This window comes from Anas acuta, chromosome 3, assembly GCF_963932015.1.
Source record: "Anas acuta chromosome 3, bAnaAcu1.1, whole genome shotgun sequence".
Taxonomy (NCBI): domain Eukaryota; kingdom Metazoa; phylum Chordata; class Aves; order Anseriformes; family Anatidae; genus Anas; species Anas acuta.
The window spans coordinates 31,235,762-31,251,250 of record NC_088981.1 but is presented as its reverse complement, the minus strand read 5'-3'; the positions used below and the strand labels follow the sequence as shown (position 1 = coordinate 31,251,250).

Below are 15,489 nucleotides of genomic sequence, written 5' to 3'. Positions count from 1 at the left end.
AAAGGTATTGCTTATAGACTTTGACCCTTTCAAACACTGCAATTCTAACAAAATCTCTCATTTGTAAATAATGTAATATTTGTAGATAGTTAAACGTATTATATGCTGACATGGATATGGGAATTTCAAATTACTAGATTCATTTGGATCAATTTAAGACGCTGATGGAAAAAAATAGGAAGGGAAAGAATAGCTGAAGATGAACCAGTCTTCTAAAAAGATCTGAGGATTATTAATGAAGAAACAGAAATACTAGCACCAATGTTTCTAGGTCCAATCACTACTGCCAATAAACCCCTTTTAATGTAGTAGTTTCTTCCCCTTTTCTTCACCCACTACCAAACATGGTTTCATACACACAGACTGTAATAAAACAAATATTAGAGTTTCAGAAGAGCATGATGCTGTTTAAGGAGAATCTGATTGGGATCTGTGGGATGGGACAAGACTGTCAGAAGAAGAAAATCTTATCTTAGAAACAGGTGATGAGACTCTTCACAGTGTACTGCATGCAAAAGAAACGGTCTTTTCTTCTACGTATCTTATTCTCAATACTAAAAACAACTCGTCTAAAATGTTTGTCCAACACTGTAAGACCTAGTCACATGCTGCCAAAGGAAAGACAGGTAGGTATGAAAATCAAAGAGTAAGAGAGATTGATATACCGTTGTCACATACGGCTAACACTCTGCAAACAAGATAACAAAAATTCTGTACCAGGATACGTAATGCTATCAATCTTTGTATTTGTGAAGATTCACTCAGAACCCAGATATTTCAGATACACTGCAATCTCTCCTTCTCGGGTATGAGACCTCAGAGGCAGCATATCTCAAAATGAATCACAATTCTTTGGCCTAATTTCAAACCATCTGATGCATGATGTATTCCTGAGTTCATAGTACTCACATCCCCACTTTGCATGAGCCTAAGAATATTTGGAATATTATAAAAAACTTCTCAAAAATCAAACTGTTATGTAGACCAAATTCAATTTTGTGAATTACATGTTTGGGTCTAAAAATGGTCTTTCATTTGAACTTCTAACAGCTTGACTGTAATTCCAGCTAATTCTTATTTCAAAACAGACTTCTCCGTTTCTTTCTTCTAACATATAAGTGGCACATAAAAAAATCTAAGCTCTAAAACTAAGATATTAATTTTTCTCCAATTTATTATTTCACATATGGACACTGAAAATCTTACTCTGAAGACTGAAAGTCACCTTAGTCTAAAACTTTTGAAAATGCATTCCAGAGATGCATAGCCTGTTGAAATACTTTCAGTTTTTAACCCCCTAGTTCACAGAGAAGAGAAAATAACTGCTGGAAAATATTAATAGATATTTGACAGAAATTATGTCAGTAATTCAACTTGCCTTAGGCCAGTGTCTTTTTTTTTTTTTTTTTTTTTTTGTAGCATGGCTACAGAAAGCTATCTACATACCTTTACCATCATTATTTTCTTGACGCTGAGGCTAGATCATACCAGGAGAACTGTTTCACAGTACCTTTATAATTAAGCACTCCTCAGCCGTCCTCTCGGTGTGGATTGCTACTGCTGGTTAATCTTCAGGGGTGGGGATCTGGGGAGGCAAATTTATGAAGGAGAAAACTAGGTTACTTATCAGTAACTGGAATTCTCTGAATATATTGCCTCCACAGATCCACACTAACCCTCCCTCCTTTCTTTAGAATTAAATCATGATTCACAATATCTGGATAAAAATGAAGGGACTGGGCACTGTGATGCTAGAAAAAAAATACCTCATGACTCAACTGAGGCAAATTACCCATTTGGATACCTACTCTAAACAAGTCTAGGATTCACACACAGCACATGAATTCATGAAAATGGATTTGTAGCAGTGACATCTCAAAGGTGGAATTACTGGAAAATGATTAAGCTTCCACAACCCTTTGAGCAGCATGTTTTTTTTCCCTTCCACAAGTCAAGAGAATTTCTTATCTGCTTTTATTGCATTAAATATATTGTACGCATTACTAAAACCAATACATTGTTGTAATCTCTAGAGATCCCCAGCAAAGTCTTTTATACTAGTGAGAAGACAGTAATATTTATTTGGCATAAGCTGTTCATCATAATTGCACTTTCTTCAGGGAGTACTTCCACTGTCTTTCACATGTGCACTCATAGTTAGGATTTCAATACTATTTCAATACTAACTAAAGGACTATGTGCCTTTTTTCTGATTTAAGTGGTAATTACTTTTCTTTTTTTTTTTTTTTTTTTTTTTTTTTAAAGAAACATGCTCTGTCCCTAATTTTCTGTGGCTGTATTTCACTAACTGATGTCTAATAGATATTCCCTTTCATGTCATTACAGGAGGGTAATCGAACAACCTTTTTCTGCCAGGTCAACTCTATTATTCAAAAATCCAAGATACTCTCTCCTTGCACTAAGGAAGTCTAATGGACTTTCCCCTCCCCCCCCCCGAATTTGTTGTTAAATCACGGTAACAATGGGAGAACATTCGTACTAAAATAGAAGAATGTTACTTCATTCATATTTTACTTTTCTATTTTCAAGAATTTTACATTGTCTGAAGCTTTCATTTGTGTGACTAATGTGTGACTACTTGTCCCACCTTATGTCAATATCCAAATAAATATAAATTATATATCCATTATTTAAATGGACAAAATTAACACTGAGAGAGCTTCAAAGTGCTCAGAATGTGTCTCTGAATAAGGTGAATAAGGTGTTTTGTTGTTGTTTTTATTTTTATTTTTATTTTTTTACATAAACAGATTAAAGGAAGCAAATATTCAAATTTTGGCTAGGAAGAGTGGGTTAAGAAAAATTATCCAAAACTCTATAACTACTGAATGGTGAACACAGAAGAGACAAATTGAGATATATTCTCCCATTGTAGTCCCTGCAAAATTTTCCTAATTTTTTCCCTCATCAGCACACCATACATTTTTTAAAAGCTTTACCACTGCTGTTTAGAGACAGGTAGGTGCACCCACCTAACTTTTCTCAAACCTTCTAATTGTGTGCTCCAGTTTTCCACAATTGCTTCTAAAGGTCTCACACCAATTCCCAATTCACTGTTAAACCCAAATTCCGCACTAAAATTCCACTCCTCTCCATCAGCTATGAAAGGAAATGTTATGACCCAACAAAATACTGATGTTCATGCTGCAGATGCCTGCTAGTAACAACTTTTTCACTCCATGATAGGATATGTTCTACACATTTAAGGTATAAGAAATTCTTCAAAGATATTTCTGTATTTATACGGAATGTATTTGGATGGGATGGCTTGTTTTATGTCTAGAGAACTGTGCAACCATATAACTTAAAGAGAATTCTAATTTTTGAATACTGATTTCACAGATTGTGTTGACAGACAAAACAGACCACAACACAATGTGGATGATGATGATGCACTATAATGTGCATGGAAAACAACTTATCTCTACAGCCTTCTACAATTGCATTTGTCCACAAACAATTTGCAATTAATGAAATTACATGACTACTGCATCCTGTAACTGCAAAGGTAAGCCCTTCTGTATGAAGCCAACTAATTTTAAAATTTACAAAAATACTCTAATTTTAATAAGACCTGAAGGGTTTAAACATACTAAAGCCAAACATGTTTTCATTTATACCCTGAATAGTACTTCACATTTGACTCATTTTGGGGTAAAAGACTGTAGTCTATCACAGAAGTCACAGGAAAGACTTTAGAGGGCTTTTTTCCTTTCCATGAATACATTATAGGGAATAGACAAGAGAAGATAAACTACCAGCCCTCACCGCAGGCTCTCAGTGACAAATGATATACTGTTCAACAGCAACTTTCAGGTTTTAAATCTTAAATTACTGCAATTAGCACATATTATTCAATGTGCTGGTTAGTACTCTTTGGAGCAACAGGAGTCATGCCTCGAAAACATCTGATTACTGGCTTTGTTTTATTCTCCTAAATTATTCTCCTAGCCTCCTTCCAAAGACATTGCAATCCACTCCAGTCCTCTCTATGAAAGCACAGGCCTAGACACTCCAAACACAATGGCAACTGCTGCACCTATGATGCACTATGATTATTTTTTCTTGCTTACTTACTTTTTTTCTACTTATTTCTTGTTCTCATATCATTTTTTTCCCTAATGCTGGAATACTCTTTTGGTTTCAATGATGGTGTTTTGCAGCAGTGTTTCCTATTAACGGGATTATTTTTTTCCCCTTTTATATCATGTAGTGCTTCTGTACATTCCCACTTAGTGTTATCATTCCTTTTCCCCAGTCATTTTTGGTTTAATCTCTACTCACTACAAGTTTTTTTTCCTTATTAATCTGTGCTCACTCTTGGCTCAGTGGTCGTTTTTGTTCCCCCTCCCTTCTCTAACAACAGTGGTCTGCCTCTGCTTTTTGTATTTTACCTTGAATGTTTTCATTGCATGCTTTCACAGCATGTTTTTGCATTCACTGCAAAAACAAGAAAGAAGGATAAATTACAAAGTAAACTTGTATTAAAATCATTGTGTTCTAGAAATGTTACCATTTTCTTCTTTCTTCCTTCTCTCATTCTATAATTACGGTATGAGAGAAGGAAGAAAGAAGAAAATGGTAACATTTCTAGTTCACTTGAGTCAAGCTAGATAAACTTGAATCTAAATTGCAATAAAGCACCAAAAAAGTTTTGTGATATGATACTTACATAATTATTTCAAATAAATCTGCTGTACTGATTTCTGGCTCTAGGAACATAAATGAAGGTAACAGTGAGGAACAATTTATAGATTTGCTGCATGTTCTTCCTTTTTTCTTTGTCATTTTGGTTTTATTTTGACTGAAATAGCTTGAAGCATGTATATTGCAGAGAAAATAACTAAAGAGAAATTGGCAAGAACAGAAACTTAATTGGAAGGAGATTAGTGGAACTAGGAGAAGGTGACTTCAAACGGTAATGAGAGGTACCTTCTTTACTCAGACACTTTAAATCTGACTAATTTGAACAGCTCAGACCAGCAAGGAAGATGTGAGTGCAGTGTTAAGATACTGACATTCCAAATTTAAACATAAATCCACATGCATCTACATGAACTTCTACATAATTCTTACATTTTCAGAGAGCCAAGATGCAACTAAACTAGTTTGGACTTGAAAGTACAGAGAACTACCGCAGTACGTTTTCAGCATATTTGACCTAAAACTGTTTTCGCTTCACTCCTCACTCACATTTGTCCAGAGCCTTGCAAGTGAGAAACATTACTTGACAGAAAAATTCTATTCCTGTCATTTTGACTGATATCCCCCAAGTGATGAAGATTTCCAAGCTGTTATTTTTCTTCATTTCTTTAGAAAATAAAGGTTTCCCTTCTCTGAATAACTTGGGAGATTTTTAAGCAATCTATAATTCAAGTTTTTTAACTGAGAAAAAGGATGACAGACAAATGATACTATTAGGTTTGCTCCTGACAGTTTGCTATTGCAAAATGAAAATAATTGCAAGCAAATCCAGCACAAGAAAAATTCCCTTGAATAGGTTCTTAGGCAGTATTTAATCAGAAACACTTCAAGCAAGAACAGAGGTGTCCTGGGATGTGGTAAGCGTACACGTGTGATCTGGTAATCCAGGACAAAAGAAACAATCTTTTGGAGTGATGGTCCTCCTGTGCAACAAACTGGAAGGCAGGACTTCATGCATAGGTGTACATGTTGACATTTACTGAGTATGTCCGTATTCTTTTTTGTGTCAAACTCCTGTTAGCAAATGTTCCCTGTGACCCCGGTTAATATATCAGCAATGAAAAAATAAAAGAAATTCAAATTAGCATGATAAAAGTAGAACTTTCTAAATTCTGACTAAATTCTAATTTTGTAAGTAAGGCATTTATGTGATAGTCTGGATGCAATAAAGTATGTGCCTTATCTTATCTTGGAGAAGATATTTTCTTTTCTCTTAACCTCTGGTATTTTTGATGGATCAACTTACGATTTTGTTTCAAGGCACCATTTTTGTGTTGTATGAACATTTTTAGTTCCTGTGCCTGAGACTGATCATAGATCCCAATGATCCTTAGACAAATTTCTTTACCCTTCTCTAGGGAGGATGTGCAAGGTGTAGCGTAACTGCTATTCCATTTAGTCAAGATGCAACACACTGGCAAGAAGCTGGCTAACTGGCATAGTGGAGAAATCAGAGTAGAAAGGATGTGTGACAGCTATTTTCTGAAGGCTTCAAGTATCACAAATCCACCTGATCTAAAAGCTGTTTTATTCATTTTTAAGACCATTGCTTGTTAACAATGAAAAAAAAAAAAAAATTAGGTCAGAGGTTGGACTTGATGATCTTGAGGTCTCTTCCAACCTAGAAATTCTGTGAAATTCTGTAAAACCAAGGAGAAATGAAGTGAAGAAAAAGTTGTTCTGTAAAAATGCAAATCTCAGCTGGGCTGGACTGATGTCTCTTAAAAACAGGCAATTTATTCACCAATCTCTTATCAGCCTTCCTTTCCACATCTACTGATGAGCGATTTGCATATCCTTTTTCTTAATTGTAGGATGTACATTCAGCTTTTTTTTTTTTTCTGTTCTGATTTGTTTAAAACGCATTCACTTCTTTAGGTCAAAAGCTAAAAACACATTTATCAAAATCATTATTCTCAATAATTTTTGTTAATTTACTTAATAAAATAAGACATAACTAATAAATTTGAAACTAATGGCATAAATAGCACTGCGTGTTTTATAAACAGGGGAAACTCCTATCCATATTTCAAAAGGTAGGAAGTAGTTCCTGTGGAAAACTATGAAAAGTCACACTTACCACGAATACAACTCATCATTATGGTAATACGGAAATAATATCTTTGATTACTTTATTGCTTACCATCTGTTTATTTGTTATTGAGATGTCCTGTCCTTTACCTTATTGAAATGGAAAAAAACCGCACATCTTCCCAGAAGCAATTTAAAAGTGCCAGGACAAAACCTTTTATTGCTCCTTAAGCAAAACACCAAGCCAATCTTAAAACTCACTAGCTCAGATCAACTAATAGTGTTACTTTGATTGTTTCTTCTGTGGATTCCTAGAATGGTCACACAGGTTTAGAAAGTGACTGAGAACAAATGGACTGAAATAAGAAGAGGTGAAATGGAGTAACACTTGAACTGTGGAATCCTCAGAGGTTACAAGGAAGCTGCAGAGCTACAATAAAATTACACAGGTAGTTTGAACCAACACCTAGGCTGGGCTGGTGAGCACAGCAAGAGCACAGCAATACGTCCTCCAGCTGAGATGTCCTCCAGTTCTCTGTTTGGCAATTTCAAGAACAAACCTGACCTTGCGTTATAGTTCCTGTATAAACATTGAATTCCTAAAGAAACATATTGAGAAAATAGTTTTTTGCTACTTTACTATGAAGATGCATCATTGATACATGCAAAGTTCTCACATTCTCCAACAATTTTCATTGGGGAAAAAATAGACGTTGAATTAAAATTTGCATAAATCTTAACTCAAGTGTACTTATATAAGTTCCAGAAATAAAATTATATATGTATATGTTTGTATATATACGAACACCCCCCTAAAAGTATCATTTTCAAATACTTTTGATCCTCAAAAACAATAAGCTTAATATAAGTTAAAACAATAAGTTAAAAAAAAGCTGTTTAGCAATAAGGAGTTTTTGAAGTGCACAGGCTTGGGACAGAGTGGCTGGAAATCTGTGCAGAGGGAAAGGATCTTGAGGTATTGGTCAATGCTTGCCTGAACATGAGCCAGCAGTGTGCCCAGGTGGCCAAGAAGGCCAACGGCATCCTGGCTTGTATCAGGAATGGTGTGGCCAGCAATACTGGGCAGGTGATCATCCCTCTGTACTCAGCTCTGGTGAGGCCACACCTAGAGTACCGCGTTCAGTTTTGGGCCCTTCAGTACAAGAAGGGTATCAAGGCCCTGGAGCCTGGAGTCCACAAAAGGGGTACAAAGCTGGTGAAGGGCCTGGAACACAAGTCCTATGAGGGAACTGTTTTTTTTTTTTTTTTTTTTTGTCTGAAGAGAAGGAAGCACAGGAGAGACCTTATTGCTCTCTACAACTACCTGAAAGGAAGTTGTGGGGAGCTGGGGCTCAGCCTCTTCTCACAGGTAACTAGCGACAGGACAAGAAAGAATGGTCTCAAGTTGCGCTTGGGGAGGTTCAGGTTGGAAATTAGGAGACGTTTCTTCTTAGAAAGAGTAGTCAGGCATTGGGACAGGTTGTCCAGGGAGGTGGTGGTGTAACTGTTCCTGGGGGTGTTCAAGAAAAGGTAGGATGTGGTACTTAGGGACATGGTTTAGTGGTTTATATTGGTGGTAGGGGGATGGTTGGACCAGATGACCTTGGAGGGCTTTTCCAACCTTAATAATTCTATGGTTCTATGATACCTAGATGCTCTTGAACTCTTTACAAACACAGAGGAAAATGGAACATAGAAGTCTAATAAGACTTCACAAAGGGACACTATCATGAATGTTAAGTCCCAAATTATTACTTTTTTTTTTTTTAATTTAGCTTTTATTTTTGCCTGATTTAGACATTTGCATTTTTCCCCCAAACACATTCCTAGCAAGCAAACAAGTAGTGCCAGAAATCAGCAACCTGTCTTCGCAAGATGAACAACTAGAAAGCACATGTATACTACTATTACAACACTCTAAAATTATGAATGAAGAAAACACCAGAATATTAACATTTTCACATACATCTGGATATAAAACATATAAGCCATTTTATTTTTGCATACTCACTAGTTTTGCACTGACAAATGCGGCAACCATTTTGATCCAGTTTGAAATTATAGATACAGTCTTTTTCAGTCAAAGTGCAGTTCACCAAAATCTCACAGGTGGGTGGACCTATTGTGATGTACGTTGGTTCTAAATGTAACAAAAATAAAACAAATTTGAGATCACTTCAGCATTTTTTTTAGTTCATAAAAAGCAGACATGGTGCAACAGAAAGACAAACATTTTTAACCAATTTTGCTTCTGAATCAAGAATATTCTTGGCACTTAAAAAAATTCAAGAAACAGGCTTTGTTTTGAAGTGATATATGCATTACAAACTATAAATCTGCATAAAATAGAAAACAGGAGAAAACCAACACAATGTTTCTGTTCACTATGAAATCAGCATTCTTGCATATGCAGTTTAAAACTGAATGCAAAATACCTATTCTGCCCATTATTTTGCTAGAAGTATTTCACCAAAACTCCATGGAAATTCTTAGGAACTAAGTAACTGGAGCTTTCCACAGTGCTCAGTTGATTGATACTACCAAGATGCAAATCAAAGCGTGTAACTCAATAGCTCATAGCTTTCCTTATGTGAATAAGATCACTTTTACTTAAATTTAAAGCACAAGAGACTGAATACCAAATGGGAATCAAAGATACACAGTGTATGAAAGGTATCTTGAAGCCATATACCATGACCATTCATTGAAAACATCACTTCTTACACAGCATAATTTGCAGTACCAAATTGCATTTTTTTTAAATTGGGGATACTATTGTCAATTATTAGATATTTATGTACAGTCTTTGCTTTATTTTGTACACCACTTAAACATTTTGGCATATGAAATTGTTTTTCGTACATACAGTAGCCAGAAATATTCATGCATTTTATTATACAACGTTAGTATAATAAAACAAAACCCAAATATATGAAAATAGCAAGCTCAATACTACCATTAGAAAACAGGATACAGAAAGAATGAAAAATCTGGTTTCTGAAATTCCTTCTTGCTGTATGAGACTGATTGTGTCTATCTTTTGCTTTTTATAAAACTCATGTGTTAAAGAAGCAAAGAATTTAGTTATGAACATTATTAATATTGAACTAAACACAAATTGCACAACTTTTAAATAAACAAATGTGAGCTTTCAATTCACTGTTTCAATTGTTTGGGTTTTTCTTGTTCTTCCATCTCAAGAGAAAAAGTCTTTAAAGCAATTAAGTTTTAAATAAATTCAAATAGATAAATTGTTCAATTGTGAAAATATGGAGAAGTAGTATACAAATTATCAGGACAATAAAATACTGTTTTATATAGATTTTCATGGACTGAAGATTGCCATATCTTACCACCTGCCATCCCCAAATCAAATACATTGAAAGGCAAATTTTGCTATCCTTAGAGGCTGATAGTCCTTACTCTCAGATTGAGAGTGAAACAATACTCAACATCTATGAAGTTTCTAGAGTTGCTACACAACCAAAATACAAAATTCCCTGCTTATTGGTTCAGCATCCAGCAGGCAGCTTTTCCACACGTGCTTTCCAGTGAAGTGAAAATTACCCCATTACAAGAATGTGCCTTTCTGTTTTCATTGTCTTATACAATTTTCTGCTTTCATAGCTTTCCCCCATCCCTTCTCTTCCCTTCACAACAGTTTATGCAGTGGCTGAACATTTTTAATCCTTTTTAAATTAGGTCAGCTAAGTACAGAGTTTGGAAGAAAAAACTGCATGATAGGCACTAGGAGGAAGTTGGAAGACTTCAGTCTTCTCTCTCAGAGATCATAGTTCAGGTTCCTCACTTTTCTGAAAGTTTTGAAATACCATTCAAATTCTGATCCTTGGGCAATTTTTGTAGGAGAATAAACATACACGACACATATCACGTGTATAAACACCAACAGCTCTGTTTAAATATAGGCTGGGAATTTGCATAACAGCTTCTGTGTGCTTTTTGACTCTAATCACTTCTAATTTAAATTATTTTTTTCCGATTTTTTTTTTTTTAATTTTATTTTTTTTCCATTGTATGGCTCTTTGCATGTACTGTATGGAAGAGAAACCATAATGAGCATTTTATTTTAGAATAAGTGAATTCCCAAACTAAACTTCTTTTAATCTCAGTGGACTCTGTTTTCCAGATCATTCAATAATCTAAAGCACATTCATGCCTAATATCTAATATTCACAACTTCAAAAAAACATTAGTTTAGGAATGAAGAACATACCAATATACAGCAATAGCGTGATATACTGCAGAAATTCCATTAATTAATCCAATCTGTTTAGAGCAGAATATATAAACTACCTTTGCAAATAAACTAATTCTTAGCATCTGGTGCCTATTTTGAAAATCTTCTTTCCTACCTCACTGTTTTCTTTAACTAAAATATCCTAAACAAGCAAAAGACCAGAACAGATTCCCTGAAGCTACACTGGTTAATGGCCAGGCGGCCCAAACCCTATACTTAAATGACAAAATTGCTACAGCACTGCTTATAATCAATGGTAGTTAAAAACACTACCAATCATTGGAGCACTAATGCTATCCAAAGCAAAACTTGTGGATGTAAGCTGGAAAAGTGAAGCAAACAGTAGACTTACTATTTGAGTTTGTTTTTTTTTTTTTTTTTTTGGTAACTTTTCGAAGTTCTGTTTTGTGTTTTGATGCTCTTATGTCTTGGATACCAGTACACCAATTTTGAAATTTTGCTACAAGCAGCAATATAGTATTTCTTAGCATGGACAAAAATAATCTGTTGCTATTAATTTAAAAGATTTTTGTTAGTCTTGTATTTGTTGGAGTTTATTTTGCTGTTACTTCTCACTTTTGTTTCTGCTTTCAGCATCCTGAGAGCTTCCAGGCAAGCTTACAAATCTGTTTTTGCCTTCTCCTATCCCTAAAGGTAAGCCCTGAGATACAGTAATTTTATATGCATGCCTGCTTCTCAATGAGCTGCAAGTACAGGACAAAAGAAATAATTTCATTCCCTACCCCCACATGTGCAAAAATGCAGTCAGAAAAAAAACTATCAAACCTTTTCACTTCGCTAGACAAGACTCAACAAATAAAGCCAGCTCTGCTGCTGCCAGGCTGCTGGCTATTTGAATAAGCAAGCAGTAGTTAGGCTTGAAAAAGCATGTATGGCCACATGATCCGATTTAGGCTTTCACTGCTGCTCTCAGTAGAAAGTGCAGAAAAAAAAAGATCTAGTGCACAAATGAACAGACAATGGTGGGAAAAATGTGTGCTGTTTCTGTCTGTGTGTTTTTACAACAATAAAGCTATATTGTAGAAAGAGTGAAGAAGAAAATAAAGAGAAAGGGATTGAAGAGAGTCTGGATGATTTTTTTTTTTTTTAAATAAAACAGATTTTGCTGATGTGAAGTATCAGATTAAATGCAGATTTCTATTAGAACATCTTGTTGCCATATATACTATCTCTGAGCATGAAACTTTCTATGCTGAATTTCAGTGCAGGGGATTATTAATTTGCTTGCTATGAGCTTGATCAACATTTTGAATATTTATTTTTTTTTACACTTTTCACTTTGCTATAAATACTCTTCAGCTAATAACTGAAATCATAAAATTGTAAATCAAGAAGGAAAAACCAAAATCAGTCTGCATGTCCCATCCCAGAGAAAATTTTCTTTACATTAAAGAGGAGTAAATACACAAGACAATTTTATTGTCACACAATCTGTTAACATTTAATTATACCATAGTTAAGTTTGCTATGTGACATCACTGCACATTCTCTTCCTCCTCATTTCAAGATGAGAAGTGATGCTGCTCTCAGGCTGAAGGCAGATTTAAAACATTATTTGAAATCCAGACCTATCTGAGGCACCAAACAGAGCATAAACAAGGATACAGCAGAGTTCAATATCTGCCATTTTATTTACAAGTAACTTCAAAAGTTTTGAAATCCACAGTAGATATTTCAGCTGCTGTTTGTCTATCAGTCTGCCCCACTGAACAAACTCTACAGTATGTGATCAAACCCCTGAAGGGGTTGAAATCAAAGTGCATATTTACAGGGAAAGAAGGGAAGACAGTGACATTCAAACAATGCCTGGAACTGGCTTTATCAGTGCCTACATTAGCAATACTGTCACAAAACCTGTCCATCAGAAAAAAAGGGAAGTTGTCAAGGTGGAGTAAGACCACTTTCATTGACATTTTTCTACCCAGGATATTTTGCAAGAGAAAGAAAAACAGTCCTCAAACCTCTCTTTTCTGCTATTTTCTAATGTTTGAGACCATCCACTTCTCCCATGAGTGATGTGACATAGCTTTTGTCACAAAGAGCCGTTTCTTCTGTTGAAAAAGTGAAATAATATGTATATACAGACACACAGAAGAGCATGGGATGGTGCATCTAGTCTAGAACTGTGGCTCTGACAGTGGCAACAGCCACTGTCATATGTATATGTTGTTACACTTGGATGAGTACTAGTGTACTAGGATAATGCTCTGCTGAAGTATTCAGAAATTGAGAGAAACTGATGTATCCATGTTTCAATGACACCGGGGGGGGGGGGGGGGGGGAAGTTTCTTAAGATTAGAATTTTATTATACACACAGTTTGAGCATTTAAAATTACCAGAAAATAAAGAAAAAAATAAAATACACTGTTGATTGTTGAAGTCCTGGGAGAAAACAAACAAACAAACAAACAAACAAAAAAAAACAACAAAAATCCAAGACCATTTACTGCAATCTTCTTGAATTCTATTTTTTATCTGAATGGCAAAGTGAACAATTCATTAAAGATTTCAATTTTCCCTCAAATTTTGGAGATTCTATTTACAAAATTGTTTAGTTAGTTTTAGGAGAATTAAAACAAAAACAAAAACAAACAAACAAGCAAAAAAACCAACAACCTCTACAGCTGATATTGGATTGAAAATTATACAAATTTTCCTATCATACCCTTAAATTGTATAAAATTTGAACTTAGGACATTGAATTCATATCAGCGAAAGGATTCCACTTAGCTGTATTATAGCCATGTGTATTACAAGAGAGCACCAACTGTTCAGTTTTGGTTTGTGTGAAGAACAAGAGGTACCTGCAGAGCTTGGCAAGTACATTTGGAGAAGTAATGCTTCCATTCTGTTTAGGACTTGTTCCACATCTGGAACAAAAGAGAGGCTGACATACCAGAGTGAGTCCAGCACAGGGCCACCAAACTTGTCAGAGGCTTGAACAGGTGGCATAAGAGGACAGGATGAGAGACTGTGGCTTGTTTGGCATGGAGGAGGAGGAGGACAAATGGGGGATTCTTCTGCTGTCTTGTAACTTCCTGATGGGCCAAGCTCATCTTGGGAGTGGTCAAGGATATGATGAGAGGCAAAAAATACAAGTGTGAACATGAGAAATTACAACTTGAAACAAGTTTGTTTGATCCTCTTCGACACCCATGTGGGTGGTCAAAGTCTAGTGCACTGAGGTTGTGGGATCTTCATCCTTGAAATTCCTTGGAACAAGGCCCAGAACAGCCTGCTATAAGTGGACCTGCTTTGAGCAGGAGGTAGATAATCCTTGGTCCTTCCAACCTGCATAATTCTAAGAATTTCAATTTCACACAAATTCAGGACATCTCCAGTGAAAGCAGAAATATCCTTGATGGATCATAATCAGGGAAGTACATACAATCCATGGATTAACAATTCAGTTTCTGATTGTTTTTGTATTGCTTTTACCAAATACTGATTACCTTTCTAACTCAATAAAAATATATGCTTGTGTAGTATCATCTCTCTGAAATTTACACAATGACTTAAGGAGTAGCTCTCTATTCAAGAAGCAAGATTTCTTCCAGGCAGTTAAAACAGAGCAATTCTCTCTGAAATGTTATTTGCTGACAGCAGCAACCGGCTTTAATCAGTGCCATTTTTTTTTGTTCTCTTTTATGTTAATACCTTAAAAACATCTTATTTAGCCTATTATTGTTATTATTATGACACAAAGAATACTTAGAACAAGCTTTTTTGCTTTGTTTAATTTGGAATGTACATTTAAAATCAAAACATGCTTTGTTTCAGACTTTGAGTCAAGGAAATTTCCCTGTGTCAAGGAAATATCTACTACTGGCTTTTTCAAAATCGGTTTAAAGTAGGGAAGTAATTGTGTTCTTTTTTTTTCTTTTTCTTTTTTTTTTTCTTTTTTTCCTTCTGCATGTTGTGAAATTTTCAAATTTGCCAATTCAATTGCTAGATTCATATTATTAAATATGAATGAATTTAAAAGCAAATACAGAACTTTTACTGCTGCTTCTAATTGACCATTAGACTGGACTGCTGTGTATCTTAACCCCAAGAAACTAGACATGTAAGGACAGGTGTTTGACACTACTGAATCAGTCCAGATTTTAATTCCACTTGCAACAGTTGTCCTCTCAAAAGAGAAGGGAAAAAATCTGCTATTATGATAAAACTATATTTCCTTCACATAGAAGTAAAACAAAAATATAAATCAAACATGTTCATTCAATTACTTTGTTTGATTCAAGCACAATGGTTATCCCAATTAAACAGACACAGGGGGTCTGATTTCTTCTCTTAATCATCTTCATCCATGCTCCCTGTGCAGCTCAACTCAGTATTGCTCTAAGCACACATATGCTTGAAAGCTATCAAAGTTTGGTGTAAAGAGTCCCAAACATATCAGAGTATTATTTACATATGCCTATATGTAAATATTATGTTGTTTATATAA

General features: G+C 35.1%; 1 protein-coding gene across 3 annotated transcripts in view; it reads right to left on the bottom strand.

Moving 5' to 3' along the window:
• The window catches only part of CRIM1 (cysteine rich transmembrane BMP regulator 1), a 180,295-nt gene that overhangs the window by 28,886 nt on the left and 135,920 nt on the right, over positions 1–15,489 (bottom strand). For all 3 annotated transcript variants that reach the window (XM_068676419.1, XM_068676420.1, XM_068676421.1), the window contains one exon: positions 8,768–8,896. In XM_068676419.1, coding sequence (XP_068532520.1) covers positions 8,768–8,896 — 129 coding nt within the window. The remainder of the gene's footprint in view (positions 1–8,767; positions 8,897–15,489) is intronic.